The sequence below is a fragment of the Ruditapes philippinarum genome, unplaced genomic scaffold (assembly GCF_026571515.1).
Source record: "Ruditapes philippinarum isolate M1 unplaced genomic scaffold, ASM2657151v2 ctg4842_1_1_1_1, whole genome shotgun sequence".
NCBI lineage: Eukaryota > Metazoa > Mollusca > Bivalvia > Venerida > Veneridae > Ruditapes > Ruditapes philippinarum.
Window position 1 is genome coordinate 185,981 of NW_026854363.1, and position 19,386 is coordinate 205,366.

The 19,386-nt window shown below is 32.6% G+C and overlaps 1 protein-coding gene across 7 annotated transcripts in view; it reads right to left on the reverse strand.

The window, feature by feature from the left end:
• Positions 1-18,865, reverse strand: part of LOC132739958 (uncharacterized) — a 56,606-nt gene extending 37,741 nt beyond the window's left edge. The window contains exons 1-6 of one of the 7 annotated variants that reach the window (XM_060727811.1): positions 18,679-18,860; positions 13,334-13,765; positions 8,809-9,219; positions 8,093-8,128; positions 7,494-7,604; positions 7,090-7,162 (exon numbers count right to left, since the gene is read on the reverse strand). In XM_060727811.1, coding sequence (XP_060583794.1) covers positions 7,090-7,162; positions 7,494-7,604; positions 8,093-8,128; positions 8,809-9,219; positions 13,334-13,765; positions 18,679-18,730 — 1,115 coding nt within the window. In that variant the 5' untranslated portion in view covers positions 18,731-18,860. Of the gene's footprint in view, positions 1-7,089; positions 7,163-7,493; positions 7,605-8,092; positions 8,129-8,808; positions 9,220-13,333; positions 13,766-18,678 lie in introns of all 7 variants that reach the window. The other 6 variants (XM_060727808.1, XM_060727810.1, XM_060727809.1 and 3 more) reach the window with 6 other exon arrangements.
• Positions 18,866-19,386: the final 521 nt, after the last annotated feature.

Here is a 19,386-nt window from a genome sequence, read left to right on the forward strand (position 1 = left end):
ATTTATATTCAGTTTAGATATGAGTCGCCAAAGTGGAAAAAGTAAGAGAACCTACTATTAGATTGCCATGAACAACGCTGATGTGGAAGCCCAGTCGATTTCATTGTCTCTTTGGCGAGCAACAAAATCTTATGAAGTTCCTCGATCGATTTTGTCAATAGCACTACGTTGGCCCCCTCTTCGAAATTATACTTACTGCAGCTGAGTTGACTGGCTCGTTTTGGCTTTGGACCAACCAGAAATGAATTTCTGGACATGGTTAAAAAGATAATGGTCGCAAAAATACCTTTACCGATAACAGACCACGTAACATTGGTGGTATGCATTTGTATAACGACATTCTGAAATTGCAGCCATTTGGAAAGTACTTGGCCGTAATATCTCTGTCAAAGGTTCAAAAATTGCTAACTGGGTATAGGGTGTATATTTCTGACTAGGAAAAGGAACCTACTCTGTTAAATAACCCTTCTAGGCTATACAATGCAGACTAATCTGGGTTTGTTTTTTTTCCATTATGTCCTCGGTCAGGCAAGGTCCTAGCACAAAAGGGTTCTACAACTATGTTTAACTTTACGTCGTCCGAAAGAAAAACGCAAATCACTATGTTAGCTTGCATGAGTACAACTTGGCATTATATTCATCCGATGAAAGTTTTTTTTCAGGTCGAAACTTTCATCAAAATGCTCTTGAAAAATTCTCTGAAGCTGATTTAGAGAGAAGTGAAAACGGCTGGATGGACTCTGGAGTGTTTTATACGTGGGTTTAGGGCATTTGTATTCCAGATGTTGACTCTCGGAGTGTAAAGAAACGTTATTGTTCTTTTCGTTGACGGGCTTACTACGTATTTGAATCTCCATTCAGTGACTTGCGCAAAGCACATGACATTGTGCTCTATTGATTATAAGTACATGCTCGCACCTTCTGCAGCATTGCGATTTTAAGCTTTTAGATTCTTTAAAAGGGGCATAGAAGCAAGCTGTCTATGATTTTCAATTATCAAATATTTATCTTTTTATGCGTCACTTTTGTCTGTGAAAAATACGTAAGTGAGGAATTCAATTCATTAAAAAATGTTAAAATAATCTTTCTCTGATTTCATTCTTTCAATCATATTATACCACTGTTATTGAACCTCTTTCTCGAATAATAATATATACAATAAAAGAATGGGGGGAATCAATTGAAGTATGGCTCAATGGCTCTTCGGAGCATAAGTTTCATAAAGTTACGTCAGAAGTAGGCGCCTGGTACAGGTGTCTGTTATATGCAAAACATTGTTTCTCTATCCTAACGTGAATATATTAAATCTTCGAAAAAATATAATATTTAAGCAGGAAAAATTACACGCCACACCTACATGCTCAGAAACATGTGTATCTTCTGTTTCCAAAATTCGTCCAATTCGAACGAAGCAAAAACAGTTTTGAAATGGTCATAACTGTTGAGTTCGAACACGTTACATCCTTTGATATACCATTGAGGCCGAGTTCAAATTAGGAACATTACCATGGACTGTGCAGAAGCCAATTTGTGACACAAACACGGTTACGTTTTTTACACTACGGCCGTTGAAAGGATATTGAAAAAATTCTCACTAACCGGATTAAAAAATCCGTACATTCCTTATGTGTTTAACAAATATGAAAAATAAATTAGAAAACATACCTAAAACTGGTAAAAATGTTACATAAATTCTGAAATATCTCAAATGCTCCATTGCGCATATTAACTTCCTGTTTATAAATAGAAATCATGTGGGTAGCTTTTTACAACCTATAACCTACTGATTTTTAAAGGTTTCGTCTTGGGCCCATGCTCACACAGTATTATACATTAATATACAATGAAAGTTTAGCTATGAGATAAACTGAGATTTTTAAAATATTATACGAATCATTGATAAACGGATAAAACCTTACTAAAATAGCAGAATAATAATTATTTGTAAACTAAGTTTGCGCAGTTGTTGTCAGACGTTAGTCTGTGTGGGTCCACTACTAAAGGTGACTTTGTCTTATTACCGAAAGGGAATTGCTTGACAGAGGGCCTAATGCTTTTCTTGCACTTTGGACTTGCTGCGCTCCAGTATTTGCTGCGCTTCTGGACTTGCTGCGCTTTTCAATTTGCTGCGCTTATGGGGTCTTGCTTCACCCTTGGAGAATTGCAGCACCTCTTGGGACTTGCTTCACCTCTTCTCACAGTTACTTCCTCTGACGTCCGGCAGATCTCACTTGGACAATAATGAAAGGTCCTTAAGGAATAGATTTTTGTTGTTTTTCCCCGATCTTCTACTAACGAACACCATGTTACTTTATTTCATTCAATATATTTAGCAACGCCACGAACATGGTAGAAAACAATTCACGTGAAGTAACAAAACAATCGACGTCGCAGTAAAATAAAACAAAGACTGATTAGTGCGTTTCTGTTATGATAACGCACTTAATTGCTTATAACTTGCGTTGAAATAGACTATCAAACTAAAATAAAGTGCAAATAAAAGCCTTGCTGAATGTCCTAAAACTGTTAAAAGAATAAAGCTCATCAGATTCGTGCTGTTGAAACAAGAATACAAAAAACCGATAAAATGAATATCAAATATGAAAAGCAAATTAATCTTGATAATAGTTCTATATCACGTATTAATCTTAGCTGTCTTATTTATTTTTTTCTTTCGCAAAACTATGTTACCGATTATCAATTACCACATAAGTGAAATCATAAGCACTTAAAATTGAATTCACAAATATTTCAAGGTTCATTGTGGCATAAACTATATTATATAAATGCAATGAAAAACATGCTTTATATTTTATACTTTTATATAAAATTCCACAGCAGGCGCTATCATGTCAGCTTAAAATAATGCAACTCTTGCAACGTATGGTAAGTATATTATTTTGTTTACGTATGTCATAATACTTTTTATGGCAAATGAATACATCTAACAATTGAGGCATTTGATTTAATATTTGCATCTTAAATCAATTATTATAAACATTAGTTCATGAACATTAAAAAACAAAACTTACGTAAGACATATGAAATAAAAGATAAACAGCATGGCTTGATATTGATGTTTCAATCATGCGGTATTGGATCACGCTTAGATCATTCTCATTATTCAATAATACAACAATTTTGAATTGATTTATCAAAAAACAAATAACAATATTAATTATAAACCAAAATATTTACTTCAGACGTCGAAATGATTAAACATTGTTCCCATAAAAATAAAGTTTTTGGTTAAAAAAAGAAATTAAAAAGATACACAATAATCATGCAAAGAAATGATACGTAAGGTTGACCAATAAACAAAAGAGAATATACTCCAAGGAACATATTCAGTTCTCAGTCATCACGCTTTGTATTCATGTAAAATTCTATTGATGGTATAATAAATAGAATATCTCCACAGGTACCATTAAATATTATTGTTAATGCACGTAGGTATTTATACCCATAAGTCGGTGACTTCAAAACACTTGCCACTCACAGCTGTGGGTTAAAATCCCGACAGGGATTTTGGACTCTTTCATGTGAGGAAGCTAACCAGCTAGGTTAAGGAACGTTAGTGGGTCTTCTCAGGTGCCCACTCGTGCCTGAAATAATGCACGGACGGATAACCGAGGTCTTCCTCCACCAATATAGCTGGAACGTCGCCATATCACCTCTACCGTGTCGGTGTGACGTAAAGCCCAGTCAAACAAACAAACTAATATCCATCAAATATACACAACAAGAGTCACTGTTATCTGAACATATGAATATCTTTAAAATAAAAAGGGGACAACATACAGTTATTTATAATGGTAGGGACTGAACGTCTTAAAATACATTTTAAAAATAATGAAAATAAACAAATTACATGATTACATATCTGAAGTTATCGATCTAAATTTGACTGCATACTATACATATTTTATGTGCCAGCTGTTTAACCACCACACAGTTCTATATTAATATATGACTCATCAAATCATTAAGTTAACAGAAACATACATTTTGATGCTGAAATGCATAACCTTATATAAAAGTTGAAGAAGTAGGGCTAAGAAACACGCCTTGTAATTACAAATGAAATTCCAATACTATATTTCTTTCATAAAACTCATATATAAACCTTGTCTGTTACAGAACTCTATACCGATACAGGTAAGTTTACAAACTTCCACGGCCGATAAACTTTAACGATCAAGGCAGTAAAATGTTTTACACGAAATACTATGATTGCGTTGTCGTTGTCAAATTCATATGACTGAAAATCATTTAAACGGAATAAATGCTACTTATGTGGTTTAATACGAACAAAAAAATATGTGTTCATTATTTCAGGCCAATGTCAGAGGAATCTATTTGCGTTACAACTTTTTGAAAAGCATATGAGAGATTTCAAAGTAACCAGATTTACAAGTTGTGATCCGTTCTTTGCCTCAAATGTTCTGTGAATGTAATAGAATGTTTTGCATGATAGAACATTGGTATTTATATGTTTTGATAGGTATATTCACCCAAAATTTCCTGCCATTGATCTGGAAAACTAATAGTTCCTTATAATTGCAATTTCCCTATGTAAAGCCGATTACCATATTCATAGTTATACGTTGCTCATCTAGACTTTTACCATGAAGGTAGAGATAAAGGCATACTCAGTAAAAGTATTGGAATTACCGTCAAAGAGGGTCAGCACCTGTACCAACACCTGCTGCTGTGAGCATAAATAAAAAGATAAAAGAATTAAATATATTGAGTATGTTTATGAAAGTGCAAACAAATTCAGACCCTCCTTTAATGTAAAATATGAGTAAATAGACTAAGAACATGTAAAGTTTTTCAGATTTTTTTAATTTTTTATATTTGTTACAGCATAGCAACTAAAGAGCAATAAGATTGTTTGACAAAACATGCAGGAACCTATTTTAAAAGCCAAATATAAAACGATATCATAATTCTGTTATATCTTCAAAAAATTAGAATGAGCCAAAAACCCTATAACCATTTGCATTCGAGATTACTAATGTCCTAAAAATTATGGAGGCTGATTTCTTCTATTTCGTGTCTTCGTGTCGTCGTCCCTCAAAGCTCGAAGGCGAAGACACGAAAACAGGAAAATATGTTAACTAATTATGTCTTAGCCATCGATTTTTGAGTGCGCCGACACAAAAACAAGATATATTTTAAGCGAAATAAAAATCGTGTAGGTGGGTAGAAATCTTTGTATCGGCGCCCTATATTTGTCGTGTTTCGTGTCTTCGCCTCAAAATGCGAAAGTCGAAGACACGATAATTGGCCAATTTTTCGAGTCTTCGTGTTTTTGCATCTAAAAAGTCGAAGGCGAAGGCACAAAATGGCAGAAATCAATGACCATATAGAATAGGCATAAGAATGACATAACTCATAGTAGTTGAATCTATAAATCTCATTGTCATACATCTAGATAATGTCATTAAATAATGTGTTCATGATGCTAACTTTCATTATGCTTTAAGTCAGCAGGAGTCATCTCAAAATGTATCCATTTTATTAGTTTACATCGGCATAAGTGTTGGGTATTTCTGATCCATGATCCATATCTTCATATTTTATTGGGCTGAAAGACAGGCATACAAGTGAATTTATTGATTTACATAATGTAATTATATTGAATTAAATTACATTAAAGTGCACTTAATAATACGTTATACCTTAAGATGCCGGTGCAAGTTTTTTAGTAACCTTGTTGGCATCATTCTTTTACTCATAGGACATCAGCCTTTAATTCACCTTCAAATTGGATTTTCCCTATTTCTTTTAAATTAATTTATAAGATACTTTTTTCTGAATAAAATGAATCTAGATAATCAATTTGTGTGTATTTAAACCTTTAATCTTAAATGACGCATTCACATTTTATAAGCAGTATGGTGCAGTCCTAAATTTTTATTTTGGCTTTTACCTTTCGAGTACATCATATTTGAAAGGCTCTTTAAACACTATGTTCCTCTAAATTCGGAATAAATTTATAATTTGCAGGCTTTCTAATTACCTTATTGGTGATTCACTGGAACTCACTGAAACAATATATCACATACATCAATATTAAACAATATGTTTGCGGTCAATTAACAAAAATGTGACGAAAATTACTCCTGATCTCAGTGTAGTCTCAGCATACTTTTATCAATTTTATATTAGCATGTAAATAGAGAAATAACTTACTTTTTTGTCTTACATTATGGTCAATCAATCCATTGTTTCTGTTCAAATGCTTTGCAAGTAGGTACGAGGGCCTTTCGTAGAAATACAAGCAACATTGCTATATTTTTAATAATTATACAGACATGTATATTCTTCATATTTATATCAAAATTGCTTTTGTATTCAGATAAAAGTTGTTTTTAATGTAAATATTTAAGGAGCATGTTTCAATTAGGCTTCTTTCAAAGTAAACCTATTTACACTATCAAGTTGTCTATTGTAATAGTCATGGATTTTTTTAAACATGACAGTTGTAGTTTTTATGCCATAAAAAAGTTTCCTTAATATATGCCTTGCCTGCTATATTCAGTGTAAATAGAAAAGCAATGCCATTTAGCGAGTCGTAGGTCATTCTTCCCTCCGTATTCGTTCTGTTTTGAAGTTGTTCATACGCATTCCTATAAGCATTTAATAAAAAAGAGCAAGCAGTGTTATAGTCATTATATCAAATTGAATATATAAAAATCATAGTTCCTGGCATTATACGCACTAAATGTAGATTGCTTTTGATTGACAGCGCTTAAATGTAACTTTGAATGAATATCGTAATTATTACATAATTGTAGACATAATTTTACTTTGGAGCTGTCACTTTAGTTCTCACTTTGATATATATATTTTTTTAAATTTACTCAGAAACAAACGAATCATTATTATTTATGCATTTATGTTTATAAAAAAATCATCCTTTACCTTGTACATTCATACGAAACCAAAATAGTCGTTTGAATATGTTTACAATTAATATACCGCAACTGTCGATATAAAAGCTAACTTTAACTTTGTCAAATACAAAATGTACAGGGGTTGAGAAAAGTCTTGAAATCTTAATTATAAAGAATAACTTACGCTGGCAGGGCCACATCACTTATCTCTGTTTCTTGAAACTCAATTTGTTGAGGCTGATAATTCGTCCTGTCTCCTATATTTTATTTACATACATAAAAAATAAACTTTTATACACCTGATGAATGTAGTTGTATTCACAGTATAAAGTTTTGAAGACAAGCGACTTTTGAAGAGCAATTTGAACTGTCATTTTGACGAATGAAACAGGTCTTACATTATGCTACTTTTTATAAATGGCATTCGTCATATATTAAAACGATTTATACATAATTCATTTAGTTTCGAAAATATGAATCCTTGCTCAAACAAAATCAATTATTTGCTACAAAATATCAACAATTTTGTTTCGCTTTTTAAAACAAGTGAAATGTCAGTCATATATCACAATAAATCTAACGGACTACCTGTTCTTTTAAAACGTTGATAAAAGTGTGTTAAAACCACTCCTAAAAGAATCCCAACAACTAATGCGGAAACCACAGCCCCCACTAAAGCAGCCGATGAAACGCCAGTACCTGCAATGAAAGGATTCTCATCTTAAATATGAACGTAAACATATTTTCTATGCAACCTTATTTCACCTTTCAAAGCCAGACGTTTGAGCCAAATTTTTTGTTGATATCATTGCTTCTAGAATCAAACGCTGTTAAAGGTTGCTAATACTTGCTTAACAAGTTGTATTAAATATTTGAAATCATTACTTAAAGACGTTATTGGTGACAATAGCTTGAAAATCCCGATAAATATTCATAGAATAATTCATTTACTATACATAAAGTTAAATAGTGAAAAGAAATAGTAATTCAAAATCAGTACTACATTTAATTTCCTGTAAGTCTAGTATTAATTTTGTTTCACAACATCTTATTTTATATCTCTAAAACAAAAGAAAGACATAACTTTGTATTTAACATCGGTTGATACCAATACATCCTCGACTGTCAACCCGACTTTTGTACACATTCAAACACACAGAAACATAATATATGAACTAAAATTTTACCAATTTTAGAACTTGTGTTTCCATTGTCTTGTTTAGCTGTAATGAAAACAAACGAAGCGTAAAAACACAATTAACATGCAGAAAAAAGGTCTAAAAATTTTCAACAAATAGGTTTGTGTGTACTGCTTTTCGAGTGATCATCAAAGATTTTAACAAGAGCGGCATTATGATCCTGCATCATTAAAACTATGTTTACATTGAAAAGTGTTGAAAAGTGTTTTCTAGAGGTATTATTTTTCATTGAAATATCATTTGTTAGTTGACAAAAGTACTACCAATCAATGTCTATGTAAATCTATTTATTTTTTTAAAAAAAAATTTGTTTCGAAAAATATTGTCCGTCGGTCCAAAATAGCGCCCTGAATCAACAAAGAGTTTTACATCCAAAAATCTTAAATTCGGGTAAGAAACAATCCATTTATTTTTGGGAAAATGTTTCTACGTCCCACAAGGTTTTTGACATTATTGGGACTGTTCAACTAAATCATGGTTACCAATTTTAAACTGTCTTTAATATCTAAATTATATCAACTGAAAAGAATAAAGAATAATATATGTAGTACAAATAATGACCCTTTTCTTTTTAAATTTGTTATTTGAGTACAACGTAGTAACGAATCAGATAATGACACTTACATTTCAATTTGATATTCAACTCCATTTAAACTTATATACATAAATAGCTATACTATTTAGATCTAATATAGATCACTTACTGACATTAGTGTAGAATCTCGGATTGTTTTCAGATGTGTAAGAGTTTCCATATGGATCTCCACTAACTCTAACGTAACATTCGAATGCCAAATTGTTATCCCTGTAAGCATCGACTGTTGTCACGTTGTATCTGATTGAAGCAACTCTAGTATATCCACAATGTTTGTCACTGGTTGCTGTGCCCTCATCAAAGGTACCTTGTGGCGGTTGATAGTCAATAAATTCATCGCTAGGTGAAGTTTCAGAAGTTCTATGCCAGCGAATAATGGTTGTTGAAAAGCTTCCTATATTAGCAGTACATGTCAGTTCCAACTCATCTCCTACGTCAGTTGTGGCCATGTTTGTTGGTGACATTCCTTCCACTATAAAACCATTCTTCCTTGTTATTAAAGATGTCACTTGTGGTTTTACTGGAATATTTACCAAAATCTATCATCCAACATAAATGTTAATTTTAAAACATTAGAGAACTAGAGAATCAAATAAACTCATACTTATTATCAATATATTATTATTATACATTAAAAGATGATTAGATCTATATATAAAGCCGTACATATTCCAAATTTGTGTACGCGCTGCATTATGAAAGATGACACGAAATTGATATATCAAATGATGATGTCTGTGTTATGCCTTTACAGATACTTGTTACAATACGTGTGTTAAATTTAAACATTGCTTAAGACACTTCAAATAAAACAATGCTAACATTTCAAATGCTTAAAAATTTTATTTACATTTCAAATTCTAATATTTTTAAGATGTCATGGCGAAAAATTAACATAGTTAATACAATTTACTCAATTTACAAAAGAGCAAATACTTCGAGAATCTATGTTAAAGGTCAATGGTCAATATATTCATGTACAAACTTTGATATTTGATCTTATAGAACAAAATTAATTAAGAAAGTTTATTTTCATAATGTTCGCGTTTTACCATTAATTGCCTTAGTATAACCCTTACTTTGTATGAAATCACACAGATGAAACGGATGTTAATTGTTATGCACGTGGTTTCTTAAAGCGAAAGTGACGTACATATATCCCTATGTAAAATGTTGATACCTCATTTAAACCACAGGTGGCAGTATCAGTGAATGGACACCCTACCCCTATCTGCCCCTGATCCCCTACTACAACCCTGAAAAAAAATAATTTAACACTCTAAGGCTTACTATAATGTACCAAATACGAAACCACCGATGAAATTATATAAAAAAAAATTTCCACTATCAAAATTATAGTTATAGAAAGGTGAAAAGCCTACTATATGTCCATTTGCCAAACAATGTGGAACACGGGAAATCGTCGTTTCGGCGACTGAGGCGCATTCCGGAAGGATTTCGCTGCATCATTCATTAACATTAATAAAAAGAACTAGAATTCCACAGCTTATCTAATTCAAATCTAACGAATATCACTATCATTCCGATTTTTTCTGTTTCACGGTATATTTTGAATTGTCGTAGCCATTTTGCAGTCTGATACCTGGGTTGAAATACGCAATCTGATTGGACGAGCCAAATTTGACGTCCAATCAGATCGTGTATAACACACAGGTATCAGAATCCAAAATGGCAGCGACAAGTCAAAAATTACCGTGAAATAGAAAAAATCGATAGAATATTGATATTCGTTAAACTTGAATTAAGTAGTTTGTGGAATTCAAGTTCTTTTTATTGATGTAAATGAATGATGCAGCAAAATGCCTTCGGAATCGCCTCAGTCGCCGAAACGACGATTTCCCGTGTTCAACATTGTTTGGCAAATGGACATATAGTAGGCTTTTCACCTTTCTATAACTATAATTTTGATAGTGTAAAATTTTTTATATATATAAGTTCATCGGTGGTTTTGTATTTGGTACCTTATAGTAAGCCTTAGAGTGTTGAATTATTTTTTATGGTTGTAGTAGGGGTCCAGGGGCAGATAGGGGTGGGGTGTCCAAACACTGATACTGCCACATGTGATTTAAACGATATTTTGAAGTGTTTTTCTTCATATGGTTTACATTTACGCACATATTGTTGATCAACTGAATTAAAATTTCACTGATGATGTTTTAACTACAGCCACCGACAGAATTACTATTTCGCTTCGAAACCGATGGCGATCTCGACATCCCAAGCCCTTGTGCGGAATGAATCTTCAACCGATGAAGTGAACAAATTGATAGAAAAAAGAAACATTAGATAGATTTTATATCCAAAATACAACATACCTTTCATGCCTTTACTCCAACATGAAGATATCCTTTTAAAACAACACCAAACCGATTTAATGGATTCATCCGATATTCCAGTTGTTTTATGTAAATGTGCAATGTTTTAGTCCTATGTTCCTCATTCATCAAGTACCCGGTTTTCATCAGGCCTTACATGTTGTCAAACTAAACTAAATTAAATTATTCTAGAGCCAAAATGGATTCGAGGAAAACATAAAAAGACCCTTATTCAGATTAATCAAAATACAGCATGAGGATCATTTAAATCTTAATGTCAGGTGAATAAAGATGTATAGCCTTTACCTTTAACAAGAGCCACCGCCTGGTGGGGGCAACACTCGACTGTTATTTAATTTCTCTAAAATTAAACACATAAACAACTATTTAAAAAAATATAGTACATAAATAAATAAGTTTTTTCCTTTTTTTTCAATTTTAATAGATAGGTCTAGCATGTCTAGTCACACTTGCTTTTTTTCCCAAGTATGAATTTCCATAATTTTCAATGTTCAGTTTTACATGTGAAACTGTGCACTTGGTCCATTTTATATAGCTGTATATCAAAGATAATAATAACAGTAGGTCACCTAATCAAAATTTAGGTCAGCTGAGATCAAACTAAAATTAACATCTGAAACTTTGAACATGGTACGAATCTCATAGCTGTGTATCAAAGGACTAAACAGAATGTCAGTTTGACAAAATCTAGGCCAGTTGATATCAAAGTTTAATTTTACATCTAAAACTGTGCAAAATTTTAAATTTTATAGCTGTACATCAATATGAAGGTCACTTCATCTAAATCTATGTCAGCTGATATAAAAATTCAATTTTACATCTAAAACTTTGCACATGATATTAAGTCAATAGCTGTACATCAAAGGACAAGAACGTATGTCACTTTGTGAAATGATCTGGGTCAGGTGATATCAAAGTTCACAAGAAGGAAACCTCGTGAAGCTCTAGGTCAGCTGATATCAAACTTCAATTTTACATCTTAAACTGTCCATAAGGTCCAAATATTATAACTGTACATCAACGGGCAAAAAATAGGTCGTAGCACGTATGTCACTTCGTCAAATTATCTAGGTCAGCTGATATCAACGTTCAAAAGTAGGTTTCTTCGTCAAAATCTAGGTCAATTGATATCAAAGGTAAGTTTACCTCTAAAACTGTGCATACGGTCCAAATTTCTATAGACACACTGAAGAGAGCTTTATTAATTTGACCTGGACGATCAAGGTCAAGTAAGTCAAGATGTCATCAGAATTACTTAATATGTTTTAAAGCTCATTCAAAGAATCAGTGCGATCTTGTTCTCTGCCTCATTGTGGTTCCCGCCTAAATTGACATTTGGAACACCTTTTCATCCTAATATGAAGTTTCGCAAAAGTACTTTTCCTGGATTAGAACTCTTAGCGCGTTCACAATTGTTTCATAAATACGATCGTAAAATACATAAAATTTGACAGATTCCAGTATAATGAACAATATTTTGATAAATTACAGTCAAAATAATTATCTTTTTTACGCAACTTATTCATTAAAACAGAACAGATGAAATTAGACGTTGTGTCAACATCAACACCCGATATGATCCTGTTTCACGAAATCTTTTTCCCGAAATGGAATCATCAATTAGGGCCCTTTACCCGAAATTTGATTTCAAGTGAATTGTTTTGTTCTCCGACTGCATTATTAAATTTTAATATCAAATATAACATAGACTTCGAAAGTGACAAATAGTGTGTGAAACATGCGACCGATAGCGTGTAGAAGTGTATAGTAAATTTCAGTTGAAATTACACAAACGCCGGGGATTTTATTTATACATACTATATATTATTATAGAGCTATGCATTATAACTTCCAAAGAGCTAATTTCAACGCTGCTTTGCCTTATTCATATTAATAGCCCTAAACGATATGTATGAATTTACCGTAAGCTGTGAACACTGCATTCTTTTCAGTTTCAGCAACATCTCCTGTTGTGGAACTTTTATACGACGATTCACATCTATAAGCTCTAGCATCATCACAAACAAAAATTTCAGTCACTTCCCAACAGATTTTTCCAAGTTAGTTGTATTGATGTATTGTATTACATAGTAACATTATCTTATGGTTATTCTATTTTCTTGTGTAACCAATCTCTTGAAATCTATTGAAATAATTTATATTTTTATATACTAGAAATTACCTATTAAAGTTTTATCAACCCAATAAAATTGTTTCCAACCTGTCTTTAATTATGAAAAGGTTTTCCAGGCATTTTAAAAATCACATAAAACTTACCATATGCTGAGAAAGTTGAATTCCTATTAGCTAATGTAACTGAACTTGTTGTGGAACTTTTATAAGACAATTCACATCTATAATATCTGGCATCATCACAAACCATCTTCTCCATGCTCATAGACAATGTAAGATATGTGTTAGCAGGTGTTGTAGAATCCCATGATCCTCCAGCAACATAATCTTTACTAGCTGCTACAGCTGTAATATCTTCTGTTAATGTAGGACTTTCATATCTACCTAATTCCATTAATGCTAATGTTTGCCAATCATTAGGATCTGATCCAGAAAGTGCGGTTGATTTAATTCTTCGTATCTCTATGAGGTAAATATTGTTAACATCTGTTTCAGTGACATCACATCTCATAGTTAATGTTCTTTTACTACCTAGTAAAACTTTATCCTTAGAAAAAAAGAAATCTATGCCAGTAACTGCAAATATACAAATAAAAAAGCTATTATGATGACGATAATTAGGGAAAAGGAATCCACTGAGATTTTTTTTGAAATGTGTGACTTGATTTTTTTTCGAGATAATTAATTCATTTGATTGAGGTCTAAACCGACAACATATATTCAAAATTTCAGATCATAAGCTAGTTCCGTTTTTTCTAGAACAATTTTACTTATTGAAAAAATGACCCAAAATTGAAAAGTGTTGCAACGCTATTCACACAAATCGGACTGCAATGTATATTTATAGTTATACGAGTATTTCATATTTACCTTTCGTATAGACATTTTAACGATGCGGTCCGTTGCTTTGAAAAATCGACCGGAAGTAGTATTTCCCCGCACATGTGCAATCTGCGTAGGGGTAAAAAGCATAGCCTAACATAGAAATATAGAAGAAGTTCATAGACAATTCCGAGTTAGTTTAAGGTCAAAGGTAGAAAACTATATAAAATAGCTTTTAACAAAAATAGAAAAGATTCCTTTATAGCTTTGTTGCCAATATTGCCATAAAAAGGCATGGAAAGGGAAATTGTTTAAAAATTTCCCCTTACGGTCACGGACCCGACATTGAGATTTTTTAAAGACTAGAAATGTGTCATCATGCCACGGATGCCCCCGCATGCAACCAAAATTTCAGATGTTATAATATTTAGTTCCAAATTTGTTTGCACAAATTAATTTTTTTTTTATTTTAAGTTCAAAGCCCTTAAAACTATTCAATGTTTACACAAACCATTTTTGAGTTGAATATGTAACACTGTTGGGGAGATAATAAACAGAAACTGAAAATTCGTATCCATATGTTAAATTTGAGTTGAATATGTTATACTGTTGGGGAGATAATGAACGGAAACTGAAAATTTCATATTGTTTTCATAGTGAAAGGGGCATAACTCTGCCAAAAATCATGGAACCATGACCAAATTCGAACTTGACCTGCGCATTGTTTTGACATATCCATATGTCAAGTTTAAGTTGAATGTGTAATACCGTTGGGGAGATAATGGACGGAAACAGAAAATTTCCTATTCTTTTCAAAGTAAAAGGGGCATAACTCTGCCAAAAATCATGGAACCATGACTAAATTTGAACTTGCCCTGCGCATTCCTTTGACATATCAATATGTCAAGTTTGAGTTGAATGTGAAATACCGTTGGAGAGATAATGAACAGAAACTGAAAATTTCCTATTATTTTCAAAGTGAAAGGGGCATAACTCTGCCAAAAATTATAGAACTATGACCAAATTCGAAATTGACCCGATTTCTCATGACATATCAATATGTCAAGTTTGAGTTGAATGTGTAATACCGTTGGAGAGATAATGAACAGAAACTGAAAATTTCATATTATTTTCAAAGTGAAAGGGGCATAACTCTGCCAAAAATCATAGAACCATGACCAAATTCGAACTTGACCCGATTTCTCATGACATATGTATTTGTCAAGTTTGAGTTGAAAGTGTAATACCGATGGGGAGATAATGAACGGAAACAGAAAATTTCATATTATTTTAAAAGTAAAAGGGGCATAACTCTGCCAAAAATCATCAAACCATGACCAAATTTGAACTTGACCAGTATTTTCTCATGACATATCCATATGTCAAGTTTGAGTTGAATGTGTAATACCGTTAGGGAGATAATGAACAGAAACAGAAAAATTCATATTATTTTCAAAGTAAAAGGGACATACATTGAACTATGACCAAATTTGAACTTGACCTGTATTTTCTCAAGACATATCCATATGTCAAGTTTTAAATGGATGTGTTTTACCTTTGGGGAGAAAATGAACGGAAACTGAAAATTTCATATTCTTTTCAAAGTAAAAGGGGCATTACTCTGCCAAAAATCATGGAACCATGACCAAATTTGAACTTGACCTGTATGTTCTCATGACAAATCAATATGCTGAATTTGAGTTAAATGTGTGCAACCGTTACTAAGGTAATGAACGGAAACTGATGATGACGGAAAGACAGAATGACGGAAGGGCGGAAGGACGGAATGACGAAACAGGGCAACACTATATGTCCCAGCCATTATATGGCAGGGGCATAAAAATGATCAAACCATGACCAAATTTGAACTTGCCATTATTTGCTCACGACTTATCCATATGTCAAGTTTGAGTTGAATGTATAGATGGGGAGATAATGAACGGAAACAGAAAATTTCATATTATTTTCAAAGTAAAAGGGGCATTACTCTGCCAAAAATCATCGAACCATGACCAAGTTTGAACTTGACCTGTGTTTTCTCATGACATATCCATATGTCAAGTTTGAGTTGTATGTGTAATACATTTGGGGAGATAATGAACGGAAACAGAAAATTTCATATTCTTTTCAAAGTAAAAGGGGCATAACTCTGCCAAAAACCATGGAACTATGACCAAATTTGAACTTGACCTGTAGGTTCTCATGACAAATCAATATGCTGAATTTGAGTTAAATGTGTGCAACCGTTACTAAGAAAATGAACGGAAACTGATGATGACGGAATGACAGAATGACAGAATGACGGAAGGACGGAATGACGAAACAGGGTAACACCATATGCCCCAGCCATTATATGGCGGGGCATAAAAATGTGGAATTATATCTATTATTCAAATAGGAGTCAACTAAATTGTTATTTTATAACATGAAATCGAGGTTAATTATCATTCTGAAAATAGTCAGAACAGGCCCGGTGATAACGCATTTTTAGTGTTCAGTTTACCTGATTTCATCCTTCATTTGACTGTGATTTAAAACAGATAATTTTTAAATCACATAAATATATTTTATACAGTGTTCCGTTAGGGCCAGCGCGTTCTCCCTGAGAATGTAAAACGCGAAGCGTACTGTTGCGCTTCACCATCGTACTGTCACCATCGTACTGTCGCGCTACACCATCGTGATGTCGCGCTTCACCATCGTACTATCGCGCTTTACCATCGTACTGTCACGCTTCACCATCGTGCTGTCGCGCTTCACCATCGTAATATCGCGCTTCACCATCGTATTGTCAACATCGTACTGTTGCTTTTCACCATCGTGCTGTCGTGCTTCACCATCGTACTGTCACGCTTCACCATAGTTAAATATATTTTTCAAAATCTTTAAGGAAAGTGAAATAACACACATTTTATCCGGTTTCTCGTAACACATGTTAATATGTTTTTAATGCAAGTAACTCTAATTGTCACTTCACACATCAATAAACATTGATGAGATCGGTATATGTAAAACGATTTTCATAATTGTACGTGATTAACTATGTCATGGTTCTAAAACGTCCCGGTTGAATGATATTGTATAAACTAGCTGGAAACAAATAACCACGGTCGCGTGTTGACTCCATCTGTTTGACACTAACCGCCTGGCCAATCCAAAGGAAGTCAAGTGTACAATAAACATTGTGTAATATTGTGTAATACAGGGGTAATAAAATTTAATCTTTACCACCCTGCTGTTTATATATATAAATTTAAATTACGGATGAAAAAGTCGTCTAGTGATACCTTAAACAGACGACTTTTGTATGCGCCTTTTGACCATTGGATTATTAGTCCAATATATATATCTGTTATAAATATCAATTAACGTTTTTAAGTTTCTACCGCTTTAAGTCATCCCAAAATTACTGTTTTCTGGTTGATATAACATGAAATCACGACTATTAAAGCCTTAAAGTATCATATACTGTTGTGAATTTTATTGCGCTTTTGCCCTACGCAAAATCGTATTGTAAAAAGGTCTATATATTTCTGTTTCAAGTGTTCCAGTCATTAGAATTTTATGTTTTTAGGCTTCTGGACCTCAGTTGAGAGAGTTCTTTTAATCACAAAAGTGTACTAATAAAATAGTGACAAAATACTTGATTTAAATTCTGCGGATTCAATTCATGTTTCCTATAATTTGGATATCATCTACGTTGATTTACTTTTTAAACTGTTAGTTTAATGGGTTTCAGTCTAAGAAATGACATATCTACAAGTGTATTCAGCTGTCCGACCATAGTTTTTTACCGATATTCAAATTCAAACGGGGAAAAAGTAATTAAGTTCCTCGGTTTATGGATATATTCTGTAACAGTTTTATTAATATATGTTCGTGTATTGAAAACGAATTCTTGTCGTCCTTATGCCATATTGTCATTGAAAACACTATGATTATTGATTAAAGATCGATAGGTTGTGTCCTAATGAATATATAATATGAGAAAATGGTATTTAAGCCCTCAGTCTCAGTTTGACCAACATAAGGTTTCAAAATCCAGCGACACATTGTGTAATACATAAGGAATAATTTGGTATAAAAAGTACAGGACTTTATGTATTTAGTAAAACTTGCCAAATAAAGGAATCGTTTTAGATATCAATGGGTGGTCATTTTATTATGTTATACCATAGATCTGTTTGGAATACAATTGTTTCAAATAAAGTCACCAATGAAGCAATAGAAAATAATTGTCTGATATAATAAGGTTTTTAGACATTCTTGAGTACAATACTTAATTATATTTGGCGAACAGACAGCTGTCAAACCTATATTTGACGAGGTGCTAGATAGTCCTATAAAGTCAAAAAAATTAGATATGTAATTGCTAAAAATATACCTGTCATTTAAAAGAAACATTGACATACTAGTACATTGCCTAAATCCTAAATAATCATTTCAATATTTACTCGCATATTTTTATCTTAACATTTTAAACAATCGAGTGTACGTATCTTCAATTCATTAAATCAAAACAGGTCTGTACTTCAGGGACAATTAAAATATCAACCCGGGTATCAATTTACATATTTTAAGTGAAATACCATGATTATAACATGTTAATCAATTACTGTGTATATCATTGTAAATCAAATAAGAAATAATAAGTAAAGAAATCATACCTAAGTTTTGTAAAATTATTACAATGATACTGGAATACCGTAAACACTTCATTATGAATACTAACTTCCTGTTAAAAACTGACTAAACAACGTGTAAAAATGTATATCCTTCAACAGTGTATAGTGTAAACATACGTTAAACGAAATGAAATAGAGCCATAAATAGTATATTGTTAATAAGAAGCATAGATCGTTGTTAGGTTCTATCTGATTACATGAAATCATTCAGTAACTACCTGTCGATTCACAAAGGTTTTGTCATGGATCCGTGCTCAGATAGAATTTAACAGGATAAGTATCCATTTGGTCAATATTGTGTTTTCGTGACATAAGACAACTAACAACGAAAAATGGGTAATGCGATACCCTTGGATCTTTTAAATAGAGGATATTGAATGAGTGTAAGTTCAATACTAAATTTATTGCACGAGTTGAATAAAATTATATTATGCGAGCCTCTGGCGAGCATAATATTATTTTATTCAACGAGTGCAATAAATTCTGTAATGAACTTACACGAATTTAATATTCTATTTATCACATACCCAAAAAAAAAGACCGTTTAAAGTGAAATAAGAGTCATTTTTCATTGACGCGCCTATAGTATAACGCTAACATTTAGCGCGTCTTTACACTATACGTTTGTATAACGCTCATGACGTCACGTCATAATATATGCACGGCCGTGCAATACCATATTTACGGAGT